This window comes from Lycium barbarum, chromosome 12 (assembly GCF_019175385.1).
Source record: "Lycium barbarum isolate Lr01 chromosome 12, ASM1917538v2, whole genome shotgun sequence".
Lineage (NCBI taxonomy): Eukaryota > Viridiplantae > Streptophyta > Magnoliopsida > Solanales > Solanaceae > Lycium > Lycium barbarum.
In genome coordinates this window covers 43,791,406-43,818,235 of record NC_083348.1, presented here as the reverse complement: position 1 = coordinate 43,818,235, position 26,830 = coordinate 43,791,406, and the positions used below count along the sequence as shown (strand labels likewise).

The following is a 26,830-nucleotide window of genomic DNA, read 5'->3' as shown; positions in this document are numbered from 1 at the left end:
TTATCACGACCGTCTAGGGGCCATGACGGGTACCCGGGGCTAACCACCAAGCACCACTCGTTCTATTGCTCATCATACTCATTAAGCACACATTCATTAATATAATACCCAGATCATAGGAAAACCATTTTTCATTTAAAAATATAATTACTTTTATATACATAAGACTCTCGGCTATCAAAATAATAATATAGATACAATAGTAACATCGTGAGACCATACTACCCACACATACGTATCTACGAGCCTCCATTAGAATACTAGACATATGGACGGGACAAGACCCCGTCGTGCCCAAAATACATATATACACAAAGAATCAACCAAATAGCGCCTCCGGAGTAATGGAGTGCTCCTGTAAATCTGCTGATAACTTCTACGAATCTGGATCACCTCTCTGTCTACCTGTGGGCAAGAACACAACATCCAAAGAAAACGGACGTTAGTACGAACATTGTACTGAGTATGTAAGGCATGAATGAAATGAACATAATAGAGAAATCATAAGTCATAAGATGAAGATATAACCTGCGGGACCTTTAAGGGTGAATACATTTCAGACATATATCATATATACATAATCATAGTACGTGTACCATTATAGTGCATACATTATCGTATCATATAGATCATCATCGTTAACCTGCGTCCGGGTAACCATTATATGTCGCCCATTAGTGGTGATCATGCCCGGCCCTCTAGGCTCGGTGTAAACATAGCAGCCCGCCTTAGCGGTGACATACCCTGCCATTTAGGCACGGTGTAATCGTACGCAGCCCGCTTTCGCGGTGACATGCCCGATCAACTAGGCACGGTGGAATCGTATCGTCATATAATCACATAAACTCATCATTATTACACATCTCATAAGCATATCATAGTCTTATCATAACTTAATATCATCATACATCCATCATTAATCCTACATTAAAACTTAGAGATAACCATGGCTATGTCGGGGTGACATGAGGTCGTGAACCCCCGACTACGTTATGGAGTGATCATAATCGTCATGTCTCACCTTGAAGGGACTAGCATTTTAAGGTGAGTGTACACAAGGAAGATCATCAATGGAACTATACTTGGCATCATTAACTTTATGGACATCTTATATTACTCTAGGATTCTTGATACTTATATTCATCCTCATCATTAACATGCTCGTATCGAGTCTCCTTTCTTTATCATGTGCGTAAGTAGCTTTTTATAGTCATCGTGTCACAACCCAACCCCGTAGGTCGTGACTAGTGCCCGAGTTGGACACTCATATCCCCTGTTAACTATAATCTTTTATAACCAGCATATTATGAACTTATTTGTATAAAAAGGCAGGACGTTATTTTAAAGCTGTCACAATTCTGTATGTCGTAGGCACCTGTCTCCTGAGGAGTTACGATCTTCAACAACAACATATATATGTCTACGCAAGCCGACAAGGCTGCCACTACACGCAACATCCCAAACATATATATATATATATATGCAAGCCGACAAGGCTACCATTACGAATGGGTACGCCCCAAACATAAGTCGTGTTCATACAACGCAACAACAACTATATACAGACCCACACAAATGTCCACAGACCTCTAAGAGTGATGACAGTATCATATGACGGGACAGGGCCCCGCCGTACCCCGAACAAACACATATATATACAACAAAAGGGAGTTATACCACAAGCTAGGCTCCGGAACAAAGGAGCACTCCAAAGTAGCTGAATAGATATCCTAGGCTGGCGGATCTCCGAAACGAGCGTCTGTACCTGCGGGCTTGAACGCAGCTCCCCGAAGAAAGGGGGTCAGTACGAAATATGTACTGAGCATGTAAAGCATGAAATATAGTAATAGACTCATACTAAGACAAGGTGTGTAGGACCCAATGCAACAAACAGAATTTCATAAAACTTACCTTTGAACATATTTCATCGGTATCGTTCTCATATCAATATCAATATAGAGTTTTGTAATCAAAGCTGAATAATCATTCTGTATATAACATATATAACGTGTCCCGGCCCTTTAGTGAGGGACTCAGTAATTACAATCATAGCATCATAAACATATACATATACGTGTCCCGGCCCTCTAGTGAGGGACTCGGTGAATAATGAACATATGCCCTCCTGGCCGCCATCCCCATATCATCATGTCATCATATCATCATATCATCATATCATCATATATATATAACGTGTCCCAGCCCTCTAGTGAGGGACTCGGTGAATAATGTAATAAATATGCGCACGAAAACGTGTCCTGGCCCGGGACTCAGTGAAGGATGTAACGGTAAGCACGAGCGGAGTAATAAGAAACCACATACATACAAATCATCTTTTGAGACTCAATAGATAAGTAAACTAATCAGCTCTCAAGTATCAGGATAATGATCATATTAAGTTCTTTCTAAATTCACTACAAACTATAACAAGGAACGTTTCAGATTTCATGTACATGTATCAATTTAACATGGTGTAGCTTTTGAAATCCAAGTATGCCTCTAATTATGCAATTCTTTAAGAGTGGGAACTTCTATACATCATTTATTAGTCAATCATATAGTAGGCTCGTGACAATAACATTAAGGAATGAATAGAATCATAAGTTATGCTTGGAACTAGAGAGTAGAATTTACCCCAAGGTTCACATTTCTTACTTACGTCTAGGACATGCCAAGAAAAAGAAGGAATAGGCTTTACATACCTTTAGCGTTTAGTCGTATTATAACTTGTACTTGCTGCCCAATGGTACTTATCCTATATCAAGATATCAAGAGCTACGATTAGTCTACGAGGGAATTCAATATGTATTTTAACGTTAACAATCCCTTTCTAACATTTAGACGACGTTTCGTTCGTATTCAAACCAACTAGTACTACAAACTAATATTGCTAATCATACTTTCAAGTATCAATCCGAACTTGGTTAAACATGACTTAAGGGAACTTTGGACAGTCCGTACATCATTCAAAACAGTCCCCTATTCACGGCCAAACAGCACGCACAACATTACCATTTTCAATTCGCAGTTTTCCAACTTCAACTACAACGACAACAACACGTTTACAACATTACTTATACGATTATTGGAACTGTTTTAGCATCATATTTATTCTTACAACAGCCCACAAACCATTTCAATTTCAACTTGAATCATTAAGCTTCACTTTCACTATACGTTCATAACAACAATCAACATTCAAAACGCACTAATCCACTCCTATCATTAAAATAGTCCACGGTTTGGGACTGTTTTCCTACTTCAACATAATTCATTTCTTTTACACCTCAACTCACATATTCATAATGCATACGATACACCACAATGTCCATAACAACAACAATTAAAACATGACACAAAACAGTCCATTAATTCCTCCAAACCAGCCCCCTACACGACTTCAACACAACTACAACAACTTCATGATTTTCATCCATTTATCCATACTACAACACATTCAATTCATTCCCAATACATGTACAAGGAGATTAAGCATCATTTCACATAAGTCAATGTGCACGGCTCACTTCAACTTCAAGAAAAACAGTCCAATACCAACATGCACAACCATATACATTCAATTCACCACAAAACACATAAGAAGGGATCAATTCTTACCTTGTAACTAAACACTTCAATCGGCTAGCCCTTCAATTTCACTTCTTGAATTTTAACACTTTTTCTTGCTATTCCAATGAATGCTACACGTTAATACACACCTTCAAGGGAGTTGAATTGCTTAAGAAACTGATTTTTGGATCAATTTGGAGAAGGTTATTCTCGGCCAGCTTGTAGCCGAGAGCCTCTCTCTCTATCTCTTAATTTTTTTTGCTTTGTAAATGTGGAAATGAGCTAGTTAGTGATGGATGAATCAGAATTTGTGTTATATATATGCATTACATGATTTGGACATGTGTCCCACTCAAATTTTGGGTCAATGATCATTGACCACTTCAATCCTCTTACACGGCCACTATGGCTTATTTTATGGACTGATTTGGTTTTTTAATCCCACTTAATAATCTAATCATGATTAATTTAATCCCAATTTTCCATTAATGCTTCTATACCAAACGAAATTTATAGGTAACTTGTGACTTGAAACGAAACCGGAAGTTAAAGTCTCTACTTCGTATCTTAAAATAGTCTTGTCTTTAACTTGTCGCGTTTAGTTTAAAACGTCCCAATGTATGAAAATATAGGATATAACACATCGACTCATAGTTTCTTTATTTAGGAAGATTATGGAAAATTAGGAAGATTCATGTCATAGGAGTCATTCCTTAGAAAGAAGGGACTAGCCTTACATACCTCTTTCGTTTAGCAGTTTTATCGCTTGATCGTTCTCCTTCGATGCTCGCGTTTCTACCTTCAAGAGGATTCACATCAACATTAGTTAGACGATTATAAGAACGTGCTTACTAAAGCTAAAGAAAATTGGGCGGCATTTCATTTGTTTCTACTACTTCCTCCATATCTTATATCAATTCCCAAACATCCATAACAACGTTCACAATATTATAGGCAACAATCATCATTCATCAACATTATCCACATTTCACAATTTCACTTCAATTCCTCCATAATCATGGTCATGGTTCACTATTGAGTTTTCTCACATATAATACTTACCCTATGTTCTAAATGTCATTTATAGCTTACTTATAATCACCACATATCAATATTCATGACTTACTCCAAACTACTACTCAAAATGTCACTATTCCCATATTCATAACCCATTTTCTATATCCTTCTACAATCCAAGTGTTTCCACTTTTCAATACCTTAAATATCATGAAAATACCATAAAAATTACCTTAGATAGTGTAGAAATAAGCCTTGAGTTGAAATACTTCTCTTGCACCAAAACCCTAGTCCACTCTTATTGGAATTTCTTGGTTTTGATGAACTTTGATATGTTTCATATTTGTGGGTTTGATGAAGTTGATCATAGATTTCCCTTGGGTTCTTGTGGGTGAAGAGTGGAGAGAATTCTAGAGTGTTCTTGAAGTGTAGAGTGAGGAAATGAAATGAAATAAATGAGAGAGAGGGTCCTTATATCAACTTAAAAATTTGTCCCGACCTGAACATACGAACCAACATACGGTCCGTACATTTTATACTGACCGTATGTCTAGACCGTATGTTTGGTCCAGTGAAGACCCTCATTCTGGGCAGAACATACAGTTGGACAAACGGTCCGTATGTTTTATACGGCCAGTATGTTTGGCCGTATAATGCCCAGCTTTCCGAAGTTCGTTCTCGTTGACCCGTTTGATCTCCAGTCCTTATGGAACCTTCTTGACACTTGTTTGACACCTCAATACCAACCTGATGGCTAAACCGAAGTTGTCAATAGGACCTTGGGTTCTATTCTTAGGGCCATGGTTAAAGGAAAACAAGCATATTGGGAAGATCATTTGCCTTTAGTTGAATTTTCTTACAATAGAGTCATTCATAGCACAATTGGCATGCCACCTTTTGAACTGGTTTATGGATTTAACCCCCTAACCCCTTTAGATCTAATCCCTTTGTCTCAAGATATTGTGTTGAGTTTAGATGGCAACAAACGAGCTGAGGCCATGAAGAAGTTGCATGAAAAGGTGAGGCTTCACCTTGAGAAAAATAACCAAGAAACGGTCAAGAGAGCAAACAAAGGCCGGAAGAGAGTTGTGCTTGAACCGGGTGATTGGGTTTGGGTACACTTCTGGAAGAAAAGGTTTCCCAACAAAAAGAAGAGCAAGTTGATGCCTAGAGGAGATGGTCCATTCGAGGTACTTGAGAGACTCAATGACAATGCATACAAAATTGATCTTCCACCCGAATACCAAGTTCATAACACCTTCAATGTGTGTGTTCTCTCCCCTATGGATGTGCATGATGATGACCCTCTAAATTTGAGGACAAATTCTTTTCAAGAAGGGGAGAATGATACAATCCAAGTTGCATCAAGACCTTTCACAAGGAGCCAAGCAAGGAAACTTCAAGCTATGCAAGGGTTGTTCCTGATGAGAGACGTACTTGAGTACAATCTAGAGCCTTCTTGGGGATTCCAAGTATTCATAATAGCATGGGGGAGGGGTGGGGGGGGGGGGGGGGGATGGTTTGGAGAAGAGTGTTGAAAATGGCCATGCTTGCAATGTGGCTATTACTTGAAGATTTTGCAATTTCAAGTTCCTTTTCCTAAAGAAGACATCCAAACAAGGCCCTTACTATATTTGTCTTCTTTATATTTCTAGTATAAATAGGAGTTTATTTCATTTTGAAGACTTAGACTATATTGATTATTGATATTTTGAGATTGTAAAACTCTTTTGAGTGTTGAGAGCTTGCTAAGCTTGAGATTGTGAACATTGTGAGAGGATTGGTTATTAGGGTGTCAAATCCCTGTTAGTCATCCTAAGAGTTTGGTGCTCTTTAGTTCCTAAATTAGAGGTCAAGTTAATTTAAGAACTTTGGTTGCTAATTTGGGTCTTTAGTTGCGTCACATTATCTATCATTTACTTTCTTGTCATTTTCTCTTCTTTTTCATTGTAATTATTGCATCATTAAGTATCCAATAAGCTAATTTAAAATTATACGAGAAGAAAGATATCTAATACTTCGTAGCTTTCTATCCAAGATCGTTAGAATACCTTGTAGCTTACAAGCTAGTTACTACTCGACATGCTAGAACTAATTTAATTTCAATAGGAGTAGTATAATAGGTTTTAGTGTTGGAACTTTAGGTGTTAATTATGTTTCCGGCTTGTAGTAGTTTTCATCATCCTGAACCCGAGGCAAAAGTTTTAATATTTATTATATTTAAATTTAATAAATAGAATACATTTTACACATATAAACTTATTCGGTACGGTTATAAATTTATAGAAAAACGGTCGGTTTTAATAAAAACGTAAAATTGATTCGGTCCGGTATGGTTCGATCGATTAAGTCGGTTTTTTGAAAACTATTGACACCCCTACTCATAATAATTTCGTGTGTTGGTAATGCTTAAAAATTACTTCACTATTTTCTTTCTTCTTTTCCACATCCAATAATAGATGTTTGGCTAAGTTTTATAAGCACTTCTTGACTTATTTATGCATATAGTAAATATTGTAAACGTATTTATAAGCACAAATTAGTCAAAAATCATAACTTGGTCATCCCAACTTATGGTTTTATAGCTTATACCATATTTAGTTTGACTAAGGGCCCGTTTAACATGCTTTCAAATCTTGATTTGAAATCAAACTAATTTGAAGTAGAAATTTCTTTTGGACATACAATTTGGATCTTTTTATGTTTTTTTTTTTCTCATAAACATGAAACCCTCATAATTTGTGAAAACTATCAACGAAAAAGGGCTAAAAATGCCCTTGGACTATCCAAAGAAGTTTAAATATACCCCTTCATCTGTCTATTGGCTAAAAATACCCCTCCGCTCACTTTTTTGGCTTCCTTTGACTAACGGTCAAACGTTGAATTTAAAAAAAAAAAAATCCACATAGCAACTTCTTATTGGCCAAAATTAAAACACCTGACCCATTAAAAGACTCATCCATATGTACCCGTTTTTCGGACTAAATTATGTCATATTTAGACCATTTCCAAAAATATAGGGACAAATTTAACCATTTTTGCTTTATTTTTTCATTCACTCATCATCCCTCATTTTCCAAAAACAATCTCACACAATCCTGATCTCAGCCAAAGTTCCTTCTCCACAGCAAAACCACACCCCTTTTACCACCATTTACGCACCCGAAGCATGTCCAAACACATGATTTATCGAATATAGCCTAGCGCCTAAAGTCAAATGATCCACGTAGGACAACCACAAGCCTATGACCCTACTTATGGCCCGACTTACATTCGACCGAAATCAGGCTTTTGGCCCGAAGCTATGCAGACACGGGCCATGCCCATATTTTTCGCCTCACATAGGTCATACTTAAACTCACATTAGCTCGCCTTAACTTCCTTTGTTCGAATCTAAAGGGATAAGATGCACATCCAACAACTTCCACAATAACCTCCGACAGATTAGGGGAGAGGATATCAACCAACTAGTTCAATTCAACGGACTAACCAAAGACCTATAAGTCAGTTGTGGATTGAAGCACTCAAACAATACAATCAAAGGACCAGTTATAGAGGCATCAAACACAATCACACAAGACATCGAGCAACATACTTGACACCCTTCAACGACATTCAATTGCACCTTATTAGGCTTTAGTCTCTGTCTTAAACTTGTATTCTCACAAAGAAGCACTAAATTTCCCCTTTTAGCTTCCCGGGAGCTCTTAGCTTGTACCGCCCATTGATAAGTGGTGAATTTACCACTTATTCAGCATTATTTGTGTATACATTTATAGTATTTTATGGTGATATCTGTGCAGTCTCACATAGGTGGGCGGCCAGGAGTGCTTTTTACCTAGAATTCCAAAATTTTCAATTTATCATAAATAGCAACACTTAGTTCATTTTTAATTATCTTTTGCTTGGACTAAAACAAGAGAACAACACTGAGAGCATATTATGGAGAAAAGCAACACAAGTCCGAAGGAATCTAATTTTGTGTTCACCTTTGTTTACCCCTAAAAAGGTAACAATTGAATTTGTACGCGCTTTAAAGGATACATGATTTAATCAGTCGTTAACGTAATGAAATATGAAATAACAATCAGTTGTATATAACGAACAAAGATAGAAATAACCTGAATTGTTTATTGCTTGCAACTGAAAACTGGTCCGGTGCAGAGTGTTAAAGTTGAGTGCCCGAGCCAAATCGCTAAAGAACTTAAACTTTATGAAATTTTATAGAGTAAATGCTTGAGATTAGAATAAGATCCCTTCTAATGAGAGGGTTTACCTCCTTTTATAGTACAAGAGTTAGAGTCCTAGTGCTCCTTAAAATATGATAAATTGTACTAATTATTACTATTAACTTAATAGCAGGTCGTGTAACGGTCGGCGTAATGGGCGGCGTGAAATCCGATTTGTAACAGATTTCCCGCGTTTATGCTAACTGGCGTCTCTCCGGCTTACTGGATTAACGACCCCTCGGACTTTGTTTCATCCGAATCACCGAACTCAAACCAACGCCACATCTTGAAGTCAACGTTCCTATTTTACTCCGACCTCTAATTTAAGGTCACAACATTTTACACCGGTTTTTACCGTATACAACCTTCTAAACTCTTTCTTCTCTCTCGTGATTAATATGATGAGTTCTTATTGTTTATTTGCAACATCTTAGCATGAGCGACTAAGCACTTATCTAGGATTTAAGCCAGATCTATGTGATTCTTTTAGTTTCTTGATTCGTCTGTGGTTGAAGTGTCAGCGTTTTTATTTATTCTAATTGAATCTGTGCTTAATTTATAATCAAGAGAGTGTGCGCTCTTGGTTGTGCCCTTGCCCCTATCTTGGGAAAGAAGAATGTATTTAGGGTTTGATTCAATTAGAGGGTTGGCGTAGATTGCCTAAAGAATTAGAGCGTCAGAACCAATAGAAATCGCTAGCAATAGTTTATCTCGTCGCAGGAATTTTCCATAATAAGAATTAATGCATGCTTAATGAAACGGGATATGAGTTAATGTAAAATACGTTTATGTTGGTAGACCATGGGGTATGATTAAAAGTAGCCTACTGAAGAATCGGTAATAACTAATCTACCCGAATCAATGAAGTTGAATTGAATTCATAGAGGCAGTGAAATTTAAAACGTGCAAATTAATTTCAACTAAAAAAAGAAAGAAAAAGTGAAAAGCATACATTTTGTAACTTGTAAAATTCGAGCGCATGGTACACATCGGTACTTTAGGGCATTTCTCCATCTAAATCATACTCTCCTTTTCAGAATATTTGTCTTACTTTTCTTGTTGATCCGTTTAAAAAAGAATTTCTCTTTTCCTTTTTAGCAACTCTATAATTCCAACTTTTCACATGACATGTTCAAAATCACAAATTAAAATCCATTTTGATACATTATACATATCTTTAGTCTAACACTACATTCAAAAGTCTTCTTTACTTTTTTAAACTATACGTGTTAAGTCAGAACCAGACAAACATTTTGAAACGCAGGGAGTTATAGATTTCGAACCCCTTCTTTAAAGTCCAAAGTGTAAATTCCTGCTCGAATGGAGATAGACCCAGAAAATGCATTTCCCTTCAGACGTAGCAACACCAAAGCACATGGCGCTGTGCATTTCAATAAGGAAACAGCCCAGGTACATAAGTACATAACAACCCCCCAAAAATAACAGCAAATGTACGTTCATTGCTTAGAGCAAAGAAACTACACTTGCGGGCTTGCAGCACAGCAGTTGTGGAAGAAGTGAATAAGCAATGAGTTTTAGGCCAAGAAACAAGAAAAATAGTACAAAATGAGAAGACAGCACTTAAAAAGAGTATGACTGCAAAACAGAGTTTTGTCGGTAAAAGATGCCAAGAAGAAGAATATCACTTAGTGGGGACTCATTATGCTGAAGAGTGAAGACTGTTTCTTTCCCAAAAGGGTACATCTATATGAGCTACAATGCTACATAATCTGCTTCTTAGAGGTTGACTGCTACGGCCTATACACTAGGGAGTAATTCTTTTTATACATCATCTTCTGCGAGCTAAATATCTAATCATCATTTGACGATACAACGACGTCTATACCAAGTCTCAATCCCAAACAAGTTGGGGTCAGCTACATGAATATGCACAGTACACGTCGTTCCATTTAAGGTTTAAGCTCATTGTCCGGCTATCAAAAGGAAAAATCTATTCAAAGCATGAACTTTTAACTCGGGTGAGCTTGTAAAACAGGTAACAGCCTCACATGACGCCTAAGCACCCATCTACGGAATAGGCCTGCAAAATAGAAAACGGCTACCATTGACATAGCACAGATGTCAAGTAGTCTCCATATTCCCAGACGTCCTGCAAAAGAGTATTCTGTCAATGTAGGTTCAAATGAGGCTAGAATCTATGCGCATAACCAAACTGGCCTTTGGAAGTGATGAATGATTTTAGTGAAAATTTTAGGCCACACCAGGGATTACATGTTTCAAGATTTGCTAAATTGAATATTTCCTAACACAATTGGTTGCCAAAATGGTTGCCAAAAGAGATGATTGCATGACTAAAATGGTTAAATAAAACAGTTTTTTTTTTCCAACCAAAAAGAAAAGAAAAAAAAGTTTCTCCATATAGAAAGCTAAAATAAATAAAGTTCTTGATTAGGTTCCAATCTGATATTACCAAGATCACATGTTACTGGACAACTGATTTCAAAACTAGCAACCTTTTTGAAGGACGATTTCTTGTTGGACACACCCAAGATTGTATGCATTCAGATGAGCATGCAGACTACTACACTTTGCTTCCACATAATATATTTCCAATCTATACATCTAAATCTCTCTATATTAAGAGTGACGAGAAGAATACCGGTAGGAATAAACTCAAAGTTGCAGCGACTGTAGATCCAACTCAGCAGTAACTGCAATTAAGACAGAGATATTACCTCAAAGGGAATAATTGTAATAATGGATGCTTGAATATTAACAATCAATGAAACCATTCATATCATAAAGCAATATATACAGCATGAAGAAATGCTTCATAACTGTGGATGCATGTCTTTGGTTTTGCATTGCAAAAGTACCTAGGTTCAAACAAAAATATTACAGGGACTCTAAATCTTTCCATGCCCAAGATCAGAAAAGTATTTCCCCAAGACTTCGGAAGAATATATGCTGGCATACTCTTAAAAAAGGCTGGTCTAAAGAATCCCTCAGAGCGTCTATTGAGTAATGTTACATACAGTTCCAGAAATCATAAAGAATTACAGTTCAGAAATATCAAAGAATTATTATGAATTTTCTTATGCCTCAACTTTTTTGTCAGTGGAAACGAGAATTCCGCAAATTATTACAATGCCGTTAATTAAATGTTCAAAGGACTTACAGCAAAAAGGCGCATTACGTAGCAGTTTAACTTAACATGATCAGGATCTATCAGTTTGCTGAAGAATGACCACATTAACAGTGGCAATGCCACTAATTTCTGTAAAGAAGAAAAGAAGAGAAGTCATCAGGTATAATTCTTAAGAATCATATGATTCTAAAATTTTAAACTCAATCAATTTCCTGCACCTGAACATGAATGTGCTTTTTTTAAAAAAAATTAGATATTTCACTGTGAAATAAGAAATTGTATTTTCCTAGGTATCAAAAATCTAGTGTATAAAAGAAATCAAAAAAGAAATAGTGTGTTCCTTCATTTCTATGGTTATTGCTGTTACTCAAACAAGCATGAAACGTATGCTTGCATATTCGTCCATAGGCCAATCGGATATATAATTATTGGAATAATTGTTGTAGACTTATATGTTGTTCTATATCTCCATGAATCTAGGAACTTTTGCTATGAGTGAAAGGGAAAAAGTAAAGACTACCATTAAAGCAGCCCAAACAAGACTTAATAGTGGAATCAATGGCGCAGAGTCAAAAAGAACGATGCGCTTATGCATATGCATGGTTCATCCTTGCACTTTGAATTGAGGGTAAATTTTGATTAGAATTTTAATGCTATTACCAAGTAAAGGACATAACTCGCCCTAAACCCCTTAATGCACATGTTTAGAGAAACCAAAGGCTCAAAAGAGCAGTAGAAGTCATAATAAGCAAACATTCATACTCTTTTACGTTATACTATTTTTCTAATGCTTCTTTTATTTTTCGAATGAAAGCTGGTGATGGAAACTTTAAAGTACCAAGATTATAGAGATGTAACTTTTAAGTCCACCAAACATATCCTTTTCGTCTTTTTAAATAATTAATGATTCTGTTTAATGTAGATATACAAGAAAAATGGTGAACCAAACATATCCTTTTAGTCAAGACAAGTTTCTTCCAAGATCTCGAAATATGGCTCAGGCAATTCGAAAACAACTTCAGTCAACAAATAGCTTATCAATATAAAATTTAATCTGACTATCGTTGAGCTGCTCGAGCTGTGAAAAAAGGTTGATGACTAGCTTTCATCTAAAAAATCTCAATCATTTGGTGCACACAAGATGGAATACAGGAGCAATTCTGTTCCCTGATATACCTTTAGCTTACTTTTAAGTCTTCATCAAGGCTTGGCTACCATGCACTAAAACAGGCAGACAATTCCGGTGTGCTAGAATAAACTTATAGTACTAAGACCACCTACATAATATATGAATAACCATGTTACAACTTACAAGATTAGATATTTCAGGAATGAGACCAGAACAGGTAAGAAGCAGTTTGCATCCAAAAGGGATATCCCAGTATTGCTGCTTTACCACATAACAATCAAACGACACGCAACCAAAAGTAATAATATAAATTTAAATTTCTATTTGCATCACTTCCTAACTCATTAATCACTTTAATTTTGAGGGTTTCTGTTCTAGAGGAAGAAACACACCGGTAATTATAATAAGTGCTGCTCTTTCTAACCTTGATAAAATTCCCCCAAAGCAAGTTTTTTATACCAAATTAGCATCCGAAAGCCAGACTTGGATGCACCAGAATGTTACACCCTCCAGTTCAAAATAAGTGTCCACTTAGCCTTTTTATTTTGGTTCAAAATAAGTGTCCACTTACAAAATCAAGAAGGAATTAACTTCAATTTTCCCAATTTTCCCCTATTAACTCAAGGCAATAAATAAGCAAGAGTCTTATTAATTAAGGATAGTTTAGTCAAAATACCTATTTTTTTCTAGGAGTTAGTGTTCTCTTAGGGGGAGTGAAAAACGTTAAGTGGACACTTACTTGAACCGGAGAGAGTATTGTTATTTTTTATCAAGTCAATGGATACACCTCAATGCGAACTATTTACTTTACATTTGTGGGAATAAACAAGGAGGACTATAATATATAACCATAAAACAGTCGAGTAACACTTCAAATAAAAGACATATATATGGAAGAGGATGCTCAGTCTATAATTGTTATATGGAGACCTCAATGCTGAAGATACTAATAACGTCTTAAAAGTATCAGATCAGAACGAACTCACAAAAACAAGAATAAGAGAAGTTACAGAAGAAATGCACAATTGAGAAATGCAATGCAGAATGGACCAATTACCTACCAGAAACACACCATAAACACCACCTACGTATAGGTGATTGTATCGCCCAATGTCCCTAAGGAGTTCACTATCCTCTTGTTGTCGCACAAGCAAAGTATCCTCGGGAACCAGCTTACTGATGGGACGACAGCATATGGGACATTTGCAACGTTGTACTGTTGATTTATAATTCCATAGCTGCAATATGCAAGTTGCTTCACAGAAAAGGACAAGAAAAGGGGTGATAAGGAAAACTTAATTTAGATACAACTCTCCTTTAAGAAGAAAAAAAACATCTGTTGCTTTGGGGTTGCACAGGGAAGAGGAAGGAAAAGGGAAGAAAAGATCAACAGGAGGACAATTAAATGTTAAATTTAGAGAACAGAATTCTTCATATCAACATGATACTCCCTTCGTTAGTTTTTATTTGACCAAGATTTTTTCAGGCCTTTTAAATATTTTGATCTGTCAATTATTGTGACTTATAGTACTTTTTACGTGGTTTTCAAATATGTAAATTTTATTTCAACAAACTTAAAAGATTCTTTGTCGGAATATATTGTCAAAATTAATAGGTTTGACTCTCGAAATCCGAACTGTGCCACATAAGTTTGGGACAAAGGGAATATAACACTGATGATGTGGAAGGTTTTCCAATTCTTGGAAGAAATTAAGATTTATATTGAGGCAAATCGTAAAAGTGATTAACACTGGATCAAATTATATAAATATGAATTTCACAGGCAACAAGTATATCATCTTCAGCTTCTTTCAGAAAGGTAAAAAGGAAAGAAGGGGGCAAGATTTGTCTAGAAACATTCCTAGCTTTTACAAGATCATCGGATAAGTGATCTATGATTTTCTGCCTTTTGCATCTAATAAGCCCCCATTCCACATATATCCAATTTCTATAGTTAGAATTTGTGTCGGTGCGTATCCAAAAAATAAAAGAAAAAGCAAAAAAGCAGAAGAAAGTCAATTGAATGATTTTTTTTTTCAGGTATAAAAATACAGGCTTTAACATGCATATAATAATTTGTAGAAAAACAAAAAAATTAGAGGAAGTAGCCGAAAGCAGTACCACAAAACCAGTGTCCACAATTGGTCCTGCAAGGAATTGTGAAGTCTCCAAAACATATTGGACACTGATCATCCTCACCTGGCTTTTCACTTTGATTCCTATTTTTACCCTTTTCTTCAACAAATACACCAAAAGGAAAGATCTTGAATGTCCCCATCATAATTTATTTATTTTTTCAATCCCACAAAATATATCAAAAATCTTATAACCCCAAATCATCTATAGCTACCACAGTTTGATGCACACCCACAATCAAAGATCTTGTAGTTATCCTCTCACATAGACCTATAATACACACACGACACATTCCTCGTCCCCAAATTTATCTAACTGAAAGTATACATACATACATAATTAAATAAACTAATTGACATACATAATTAAATAAACTAATCGAAAGTTTAAATCTGAGACATGTACGTCATGCACAGGAAAAGAGAGCTTTGTTGACACGGGAAGACGGAAAGATGAGCTGTTTAGGATAAGAACGAACACATATTTTAATGAGAGAAACAAACAAGAATAATGGATGAAAGGTGAAGCAACAATTCGCCGCCTAATTGACACGTTGAAGGTTTGCCGCATTTGTACAAATAGTAAACTGACTCACTTTTCATTGTCAATAATTTTCATTCTGCTTTGTTATTCGTGCCATTTTGTGATGTGGCATCTCGTGACCGTCGTCTTATGAACACAATACTCACGTTGTTTAATCATAGGTAGGGGTATTCAAATCAAACTGAAAAACTGCACTAAAGCAAATCATAAAAAAACTCAATTAAGCTTGCTTTGATTAAATTTGAGATTGAGTGAGAAACAATCGAATCAAACCATGCATATATGCGGCCCTCTATATTTGTTATAGTTTCAAGTGTATCTATCAAATATAATTCTACTTATAGATATTAGATAACATATATTGTGAGTTTTATTTTTTCTAGCCTTGAACATGAATGTCAACCGTATCCTACGTGAAAAATTTAACTAATTAAAACACCAACTCATTTTAATTATACATATCAAATATTAAGTTTTGGTTTTGGCTTTTTAGTTTTCAGTTTTGGTTTCTTATTTTTTAGTTTTTCATTTTCCAGTTTTGGGTTTTTATTTTCCAATTTTGATTTCTTATTTTCAGTTTTGTTATTAGATTCGTTTAGGTTGTGGTTCTTCACTTGTATAACATAATAGCACACTTCTTCCTATCTAATGTGTATAATTAAAATAGGTGGGATGTTTTTATTGGTTGAATTTTTCACGTAGGAAGCAATTGACATTCACGCCCAAAACTAAAAAAAATGAAACTCACTATATATGCTATGTAAGTCGGATTGTGTTTGAAAGACGCACTTGAAGCTAAATTCAGGGGTTCAATAGGAACAACACTTAGTTGAGGTGTCAAAATAAAAAAAGGACAAGTTTAGGGGGCTGCATATGCATTAGGCAATATATATATATATATATATATATATATATATATATACTAGATCAGTATGGCTCGTGCTTTACATTGTCAAGTAGGAAAACTAAGTCTCTTAATAAGGGGTGTGAACAACCCCGGAATGAACTATAGCAATATGTAGAACAGAAAGTTAAAAGTTACTCCTCACTCCATTTACAATTACACAGACACGAGAAAAGAACCCAAATATGTCTTTTAATGGTCATGCAAGTCCATTTACATCCATCAAAAGCAATCTTCCACTTGAAATGCCAAATACGTGACGGAAACCTGAAGATGAAAAGAAGTTACTTCTCCTCCTCAATAGAGTAACCTGCATTTACTACATTATGACAAAGTACAAGATGCCACTTTGTTATACTGAGATCAAAAATAATTTTGCCTCCAGATCATCCAAAGTGATACCTACTGTTAGGCCTCGAATGTCCTTCAATGACCCAAAATCAAAAGCAAAGTCTGCTCTTGGAAAACGAAAGAGCATTTTTGAAAATGACCGTGAATCATAGACGCAGATAAATCTTATGACTAATATCAAACTCCCTGATAAGTCAAAGTTGAGGCTGCAGTTCTTCATGTCCTTTGCACTGGGATAAAGCATTTACCTAAACACTCATTTTTTGAGAACTTTTTAAAGGAGAAACGCCTAAAAACATAAACTAATACATTCATCTACCCTTCACCTTTTTCTTTTGAGAAGTTATTGGTCAATCAAACTCATTGACAGTCAAAGTAGTGCTCGTTCCTTTTATGTACAGTAAACATTGACAGCTCATGAAATATCATGACCATTGACATCAAAATTTAAGTAACCGAAAGAAGTTCCTTCTGATAAAGAAACTGGAAAAAATGCTTGAACTTACCTCAAATGAATTTTTATTAACATTGCTGTCTTTTTTTAGCTTGTTTTCACAATATGATTAACTATTCAAAGGAACACACAACACCGAAAGTCATTCATAGTTTAATAATGTGACAACAAATTAAAGTGAGAAAATTACCTGTTAAAATCAAAGTGATGTTCGTCCTTCCTCCTTAAGAAACTCACTTTAAAGAACCTGTGCATGCATTCAAAATTGTGCAACCATCATATTCCAACTAAACAGTCCAAAAGTTGAAGATTATCCATGTACTGTTTACTGGGGTCTGGAGCATCAAAGAACTAAATTTCACAGAATACCGTTGTATATATACCTCTACCAAGAGAATCTTAAGTGTTATGCAAACAAGGATAACCTACACCACTTTAAAATTCTATGGCTCTTTACTTGATGATGTATAGAAACTCATGAAAGTGCACAAATTGACTGGTAACTCTATATTCTTTACCTTTGGCTTTTGTTTATTGACAAAGCAACAGAACCCATTGTCATAGTGAAAGGTATGACCGGGTTCAAATACACACAAGCATCACATGCAAAGCAGGTTAATAACTTTGATAGTTTGACACAATGTATACTGAGGAGAGGAGTCGAAGTATTTGTGCATGTAATATACCGGAAAAGGAAAAGTGCATATGCATTTAGTAGATAACATAAATCACAAAATTTCCGATCTAACTTACCGTTCTGTTGTAAGCAATCTTGGTGTCCCAGCAAAGTTGAAGGATAGAGAGTAGAAAGTTCCCTTAGTCACATTCACGACTCTGGTCTTGATGGATGCGTCTTCCACAAGCCTAACAGCAAAAGCTCCTTCGGGCACTGGAAGCAGCATGTCACCTTGTTTTTGTCCTGCTATAATGTATTCTACAGCCTGGTCTGTCACTTTTGTGCCCTTCAAGTGTGATAGTTTTAGACCTTGCTCGAAAGAGTCGATGTCCTAAACTTTTGCCTTCTATGGTTGTCTTGCACCTAGGTAAGTTTCGATATGTGTGTCTTAACTTGGTCTTCTAAGATGCTGGAAGAAAATCAGAAATTTTGAAACATATAAGTGCCTGAAGGACCAAATGTCAATGAGCGTATGAATTGTTACAGAATAACAAAGCTATGAGGTTAGGAAGTAAGGAGTTCAGATACCACAAGTACTGCATTTAGCTTTATTAAGTTGACAACCACATTACAAAGATTGTCTGGATACACATTTCTACTGACATATTCAAATAGAAAGAAAAGAAAAGATTTGCTACTGCTAGATTTTAGGCATTCTCTGTCAATGAAGGTAAAATCACAATTTCCAAAGGCTCCAGGCAGAGGCAGAGCCAGAGCCAGGATTTTTCACTTATGGTTTAGGATTCTACTTTTTAAGTGAATTGCTCGAAATATCTATTTCTATGGAAAAAGTAAAAGAAACGGCAAAAAGGGGCTCTCACTGAAAAGAAATTGTAAGAAATGCAAATTCTATTTGAAGATACAATTTATTAGGTGAAGATGCCTTTGGTCCAGAAGTGCCATCAATGGCTTCCTTATATGTCACGACCCGACCGGAGGGCTGCGACGGGCACCCGGTACTAACCCACCCGGGCACCTCTTATCATAATTTCACATTTACATCTAGGTGAGCCACATAGCTAAATCATACTTTTATTCCTCATTCATACTATTTCCATTGGGCAACAATACATTTATATCATCATCACAACTATGCCCACAACAATGTACATAGACGAGACTAACAAAATGATATCCAAAATATAGGCCGACAAGGCCAAACACATCTACCCACATACACATGTCTACGAGCCTCTAAGGAGAGTATGTCATATCATATAGGCGGGACAGGACCCCGCTATGCCCATAAATATGCACATAAAATAATAAATACCAAAAGCTATAGCTCCGAATGAAATGGAGCTCCGCTATGTAGTCCCTGAGTAATAAAGCTATGGATCAAGTCTGTCTCCCTGGCCACCTGCGGGCATGACGCAGTATCCACAAACAAAAGGACATCAGTACGAAGAATGTACTGAGTATGTAAAGCATGATCAACATCATTATGAAAGCATAATAGACAGCATAAGAAATAGCATAGGATGGGAGATAGTAGTATCATCGTCATAAACACTTACTTGCTTTTCATAGGGACTTTCCATTTCTAATGCGTGATTGTGTACATACATCCATATCCGTATCCTTATTCATATCCGTACTCATTTACATTCGTATCCATTTTCGTATTCATAGCATATTCGTATTTATACTCATATCGTATACATATGTACATAGCATACCCGACCATGAAGGTTCGGTGTTTCGCATACCCGGCCATGGCAAGGCTCGGTGAGTATACATATCTGGCCCTACCAAGGCTCAGGGTTATCCGTACCCAACTGCAATGGTGCGCGCGCAATATATATATATATATATATATATATATTCTACCCGGCCATGTAAACTCGGGGTTTCATAATAGTCATATATAGACACATATACATAAAAGCTCATAAGCATCTTTAGAATCATTACTATCGTCATTCATTACATCTATCCTTAGAGGATTACTCATCATATAAGGAATTTAGTACAATCATAACATATCGAGAATCATGAGCTTAGTAGCTTTTGAAGATAGCATCATTTGGAGGACATCATAAGCTCATAGAAGATTAGATATTTGGCCAAAGAACCATGCCTTATGAAAGAAGGGTTAGCCTTACATACCTTTCCGTTCAACTATTATATCACTTGCACGTTCTCCTTCAATGCTCACGTTTCTACCTTCATTAGAGTTATACTATCATTAGAAAATCGATAGCTTAGCATACATGACTAAAGCTAAAGAAAATTGGACAGCATCTCCTTTATTTATACGACTTCCTCCATATCATATATCAACTCCCAAACATCAATAATAACATTCACAATATCATAACAATACTCTTTATTCACATACATTATCCTTACTTCTCAATTCACTTCCAATTATTCATATCCATGGTCATAGCACACGATTACATTCATTCATATACAATGTCTATCCCATGTTCTTAACATCATTTATAACATAACCATAATCACAACACATCAAGAATAATGACTCAATCCAAGCTATTACTAAAAAATGACACTATTCCCACATTCATGACCCATTTTCTATATACTTCTACAATCCAAGTGTTTTAACTTCTCAATACCTTAAAAAACATGGAAATACCATAAAACTTACCTTAGGTGGTGTAGGAATGAACCTTGGGTGGAAACAATTCACTTGAGCAAAACCCTAGTTTCACCTTCACTTGGATTCCTTGTCTTGGATGAACTTTGATAGGTTTCTTACACTTGATTCTCTTGGTTTGATGAAGTTATTCACTAATATCCCTTGAATTCTTGTGGGAGAAGTGTAGAGAAACGTTCTAGAGAGAAGGGGAGTGAAGGGGAAATGAAATGAAATAAACTTGGACCCTTTATTAATAATACAAAATCTGTCCCGCTTGGATTTCACGGACCAACATACGGTCCGTATAAATTATACTGATCGTATGTTTGGTCGTACTTTTGGTCCAGTGAGGGGTGCTAATCTGGGCTGATTATACGACCAAACATACGGCCAGTATAATTTATACGGCCAGTATGTTGGGCCGTATAATGCCCAGTCCTTCCGAATTTATTCTCGTCGACTCGTTTGATCTCCAATCCTTATGGAACCTTCTTGACACTTTTTTATCACCTCATTAACGATCTAAGGGACGTTATAACTCTTCTCCAAAGCATCATTAAATCATCATTAACTTGTTACTCGTAAATCATTTCCGATACATATCGTATGCCTTGCCTTCTCTTGGCAAACTTTCTCCCCCTACCTCGAATGTCTTTGAAATCTTAATTAGGGTCATCAAATGTCATTCCTTAATTATTGAAATACCATATACTTCGTGCTCTTCGTTAGTCTATTCACTGTGCATCAACGGAAAATTTTCCAAGGTGTAACATTTTTCCCCCCTTAAGAACATTCGTCCTCGAATGTTAAAGTCCTTGGGGATTCTATAAAAATTTTGCCAAAGTTTCCCCTGTAATATGGCACTACCATCCTGTCACAACAGCCCATAATAACAATGCCTTACAGGGCCACAACATAATAGCAATAGAGTTTGGCCACACACGACCCAAATGCATAAAAAGGAAAACATACATACCTTATGATCTTGATGTCTCATCTTGGATCCCTTCCGGGGGCTGAAATAAGTGCGGGTACTTGGATTTCATAATTTCTTCCGCTTCCCATGTCATTTCTTCTCGGTTATTGTTTCTCCACAAAACCTTAACTGAGGCCACTTCTTTGTTTCTAAGCCTCCGTACTTGCCTATCTAATATGGCAATGGGTACCTCTTCATAAGTGAGCTCTTCTGTCACTTGAACATCATTTACTGGCACGATCCTAATAGGATCTCCAACACATTTACGAAGCATCGAGACATGAAAGACTGGGTGAACTGACTCCAGATCAAGAGGTAGATCTAACTTGTAAGCCACTTTGCCTACCTTGCGCACAATCTCATAAGGCCCAATGTATCGGGGACTTAACTTTCCCTTTTTGCCAAATATCATAACGCCCTTCATCGGCGACACCTTTAAGAATACTCAATCTTTAACTTGGAACTCTAAGTCCCTTCGACGATTATCCGCATAGGACTTTTGACGACTTTGGGCTGCTAATAGTCGACCTTGTATGAGCTTAACTTTTTCTATGGCTTGCTGGACCAAGTCTGGCCCTATTAATTTAGTCTCTCCTGCTTCAAACCAACCAATTGGGGATCTACACTTTCGCCCATATAAAGCCTCATACGGTGCCATTTGGATGCTAGAATGATAACTATTATTATAAGCAAATTCAATAAGGGGTAAGTGATCATCCCAATTTCCTCCGAAATCCAACATACATGCCCGTAACATATCCTCAAGAGTCTGAATAGTACGTTCAGCTTGTCCATCGGTCTGTGGGTGAAATGTCGTGCTAAGGCTCACTCGTCCCCAAACCCTCTTGGAAGGACTTCAGGAACACATAATCTGCCTCGACATCGGAGAACTCCGTCTCCTGCAATCTCAAATGATGACTTCTCCTTCTGAGGAGTGTATCTCTGTAATGCATTAGCATGGGATCTTCGTATTGTCGCTCTTTCACTTCCACTACTAGCGACAAGACTGCTGAATTCTGAATGGTAGTTCCCTTGCTACCTGAGTCCACTACTCGAACTCCTAGGCTAGCTAACTGCTGGAGCTCACGAGTCATTTCTCTTTTCTCTGGTCGTACATCACACAAACTTTCCATGGATCTACGGCTAAGAGCATCAGCCACAACATTTGCCTTTCCGGGATGATACAGAATATCGACATCATAATCTTTTAGCAATTGCAACCATTGTCGTTGCCGCAAATTCAACTCTTTCTGCTTGAAGATATACTGAAGGCTCTTATGACCTGTGTAAATATCCACATGAACACCATACAAGTAATGTCTCCACATCTTTAATGCATGAATCACTGCAGCCAATTCAAGGTCATGGGTTGAATAATTTTTCTCATGTTTTCGTAATTGCCTTGAAGCATACGCAATCACATTACCATGTTGCATCAACACACAGCCTAGCCTAATGCCTGAAGCATCGCAATAAACAACATAACCTTCCAATCCCTCTGGAAGTGTCAGGACTGGGGTAGAAGTCAATCTATCTTTTAGCTCTTGGAAACTACGTTCACAAAACAAGCATCTGTCCATTGAAACTTTGCTGATTTCTGGGTCAGCTTTGTGAGTGGTGCAGAAATAAAAGAAAATCCTTCTATAAATCTCCTGTAATAACCTGCTAAGCACAGAAAGCTGCGAACCTCCGTAGGAGTTGTAGATTGACTTCACGGCCTCAATCTTTTGGCTATCTACCCGAATACCATCGGCTGAAACAATGTGCCCCAAAAATGTCACTGAGTTCAACCAAGACTCACACTTAGAAAATTTTGCAAACAACTCTCGAGTTTGAAGAACTCTAAGGACAGTACGCAAATGATCCGCATGTTCTGCCTCGGATCTAGAATACACCAAGATATCATCAATGAATACAATCACAAATAAATCTAGGAAGGGCCTGAACACATCGTTCATCAAATCCATAAATACTGCCGGTGCATTAGTTAGTCCAAATGACATCACGCGGAACTCAAAATGGTCATATCTTGTTCTGAAGGTTGTCTTAGGGATATCTTTCTCCCTAACTCTCACTTGATGATACCCGGATCTCAAATCTATCTTCGAAAACCATTTGGCGCCTTGTAATTGGTCAAATAAGTTATCAATCCTCGAAAGAGGATATTTATTCTTAATCGTCACCTTATTCAGTTGCCGATAGTCAATGCACATTCGCAAGGGGCCATCTTTCTTTTGGACAAACAATACGGGTGCTCCCCACGGGGATGAACTAGGCCTAATAAAGCCTTTCTCAAGCAAGTCTTTCAATTGGTCCTTCAACTCTTTCAACTCTGCGGGAGCCATTCTATAGGGTGGAATAGATATAGGCTTGGTGTCTGGCAACACATCAATAGCAAAATCAATCTCCCGCTCGGGAGGGAGGCCTGGTAGCTCTTCCGGAAACACATCCGAAAATTTATTCACCACGTGGACTGACTGAAGAGTTGGCGGTTCAGCTTCTACATCTTGAACCCGCACTAGATGATAAATGCAACCTTTTGTGATCATTTTCCTTGCTTTAAGATAGGAAATAAACCTACCTTTTGGTGACGCAATATTCCCTTTCCATTCTAAAACTGGTTCTCCCGAAAATTGAAAACGAATCATTTTCATTCTACAATCAACATTGGCATAACAAGAAGCCAACCAATCCATGCCCATAATAACATCAAAATCCACCATTTTTAACTCATGCAAGTCAATGATAGTACGACGGTCACAAATCACAACTATGCAGTTTCTATATACTCGGCTAGCTATTACCGATTCACCAACGGGTGTAAACACCTCAAAAGGTTTGATCGACTCCGGTTTGGCTTTAAGCCGACCCGCAATATACGGAGTAACATATGACAATGTGGAGCCCGGATCTATCAAAGCATATACATCATGAGAAAATATCGATAATATACCTGTGACCACATCAGGAGAAAACTCAAGATCTTGGCGTCCAGCCAAAGCATAAATATGGTGCTGAGGACCGCTAGAACTGGGGACTCTCCCTCTGCCTCTACCATGGCCGACCGACGCATGTGAACCTGGCCTCATAGGGCATATAGATGACGAAGATCCGGCTACCGACCCTGAAGGCTGTGTCCTACCTCTACCACCAACTGAGGGGCAATCACGCATAATATGGCCTGGTCGACCACATGAATAGCAAACCTCTAAACCCAATCGGCACTGACCCCAATGTAACTTCCCACACTGGGAACATCGTGGCACGGGTGGCCTCGCCTGACCCGCATCACCCCTGAACTGAGATCCCGAAAAGCTCTGACTTGGCCCAGAATGAGTAGACCTATCAAATCTCTGGCCTGAAAACCGTGGAGGCGCACTAGTCATAGAATGGCCTGAATGCCTCAAAAACTGCTGTTTGTGCCCGCCTCTATACTCACTCATCGGACCCAATGATCTAGCCCTCTTGTTATACCCTCTATCATGCTCACGCTCACTTCTTTGTTGTTGTAGGCTTTCTTCTAAATTTTGAGCATGGGCTTGAATGCGTGAAATATCCATATTGTCCTGAAGGCACGTAGTCAAGCACCTATCCATCAAATGTGGCCCTAGGCCTTTCACAAATCGGTGCACTCGGTCACCCATATCCGCTACCATGGCCGAAGCATACCTAGCCAAGGAATTGAAGTAGAGACTATACTCTAAAGCACTCATGGTTCCTTGCCTCAAATTCAAGAACTTATCGGCTCTAGCTCGCCGAACTTCTGGAGGCAGGTAATGTCGGAAGAAAGCATCTATAAATTCTTGCCATACCGGGGGAGGCACATTGGCTCCCCGTGAAGCCATCCAAACCGTGTACCAATGAACCGCAACATCCCTCAGTCTATAGGATGCTAACTCCACCAATTCGGTGTCCGAAACATGTATCAACCGAAGTGTCCTCAACATTCCATCAATAAAATTTTGAGGGTCCTCATCCGGCTTTGATCCAAAGAATTCCGGAGGGTTCAAGCTAATAAAATCACGGGTCCTTGCACTAACAGCCCTGTACTTTGCCGCTGAATCTGGGTAGCAACCAATTGAGTAAGCAAATAATGACCTCTCTCACATCTTGGCCTGAAGCATCCGGTGGAGGAGCCGGAGGTGCTGGAGCTGGGGCTGAGGCTCTCTCACACTCTTCAGAAATAGGCACTGAATGGGAGGACTGAGATTAAGCCGCATTCTGGGACTCACTTTCCTCTACAATAGTTGGCGGTGCTCTTTCAGCCCGCTTTTCTGCCACTGTCTTGCCCTTTTGGGTTGCCGTAGCCTTTCTCTTTACAGACATTTCTGAAATACATAACACACGGTTAAGGAGAAGGTAGTTCTTATATCATAGTTCTATCGCACGATCTTATGAAGAAAGAAGGTCATTCATTCCTAAAATGCTCGCAGCCTTTTGTTTATAATTGTGGCGCGCAACACACCCACAACCAAGACTCTACTGAACACGGCTCAGACACACCCTAGGACAAAACTGCTCTGATACCACTTTTGTCACGACCCGACCGGAGGGCCGCGACGGGCACCAGGTACTAACCCACCCGGGCACCTTTTATCATACTTTCACATTTACATCTAGGTGAGCCACATAGCTAAATCATACTTTTATTCCTCATTCATACTATTTCCATTGGGCAACAATACATTTATATCATCATCACAACTATGCCCACAACAATGTACAGAGACGAGACTAACAAAATGATATCCAAAATATAGGCCGACAAGGCCAAACACATTTACCCACATACACATGTCTACGAGCCTCTAAGGAGAGTATGTCATATCATATAGGCGGGACAGGACCCCGCTATGCCCATAAATATGCACATAAAAGAATAAATACCAAAAGTTGTAGCTCCGAATGAAATGGAGCTCTGCTATGTAGTCCCTGAGTAATAAAGCTATGGATCAAGCCTGTCTCCCTGGCCACCAGCGGGCATGACGCAGTGTCCACAAATAAAAGGACGTCAGTACGAAGAATGTACTGAGTATAAAGCATGATCAACATCATTATGAAAGCATAATAGACAGCATAAGAAATAGCATAGGATGGGAGTCAGTAGTATCATCGTCATAAACACTTACTT

At 37.7% G+C, this 26,830-nt stretch overlaps 2 protein-coding genes across 8 annotated transcripts; both read right to left on the bottom strand.

Moving 5' to 3' along the window:
• Positions 1-10,409: 10,409 nt before the first annotated feature.
• On the bottom strand, positions 10,410-15,966 carry LOC132622172 (uncharacterized). Of its 4 annotated transcripts, none has more exons than XM_060336722.1 (5): positions 15,786-15,966; positions 14,116-14,309; positions 11,956-12,054; positions 11,437-11,488; positions 10,410-10,926 (listed from the first exon to the last, which is right to left on the bottom strand). In XM_060336722.1, the coding sequence occupies exons 1-5, from the start codon at positions 15,790-15,792 to the stop codon at positions 10,787-10,789; spliced, it is 492 nt and encodes a 163-aa protein (XP_060192705.1). In that variant the 5' UTR covers positions 15,793-15,966; the 3' UTR covers positions 10,410-10,786. The 4 variants fall into 4 exon arrangements, with proteins under 4 accessions (XP_060192705.1, XP_060192704.1, XP_060192702.1 ...); XM_060336721.1 differs by lacking the exon at positions 15,786-15,966 and adding an exon at positions 15,176-15,772 and having other exon boundaries at positions 14,116-14,292; XM_060336719.1 differs by lacking the exon at positions 15,786-15,966 and adding an exon at positions 15,176-15,766.
• Positions 15,967-16,176: 210 nt separating this feature from the next.
• On the bottom strand, positions 16,177-26,580 carry LOC132622171 (uncharacterized). Of its 4 annotated transcripts, XM_060336715.1 has the most exons (6): positions 20,733-26,580; positions 20,228-20,284; positions 19,392-19,478; positions 18,196-18,527; positions 17,633-17,689; positions 16,177-16,904 (listed from the first exon to the last, which is right to left on the bottom strand). In XM_060336715.1, exon 1 carries the CDS (start codon positions 25,644-25,646, stop codon positions 22,518-22,520), a length of 3,129 nt encoding a protein of 1,042 aa, XP_060192698.1. In that variant the 5' UTR covers positions 25,647-26,580; the 3' UTR covers positions 16,177-16,904; positions 17,633-17,689; positions 18,196-18,527; positions 19,392-19,478; positions 20,228-20,284; positions 20,733-22,517. The 4 variants fall into 4 exon arrangements, with proteins under 4 accessions (XP_060192698.1, XP_060192697.1, XP_060192701.1 ...); XM_060336714.1 differs by having other exon boundaries at positions 20,228-26,580; XM_060336718.1 differs by lacking the exon at positions 19,392-19,478.
• Between the last annotated feature and the right edge of the window lie 250 nt (positions 26,581-26,830).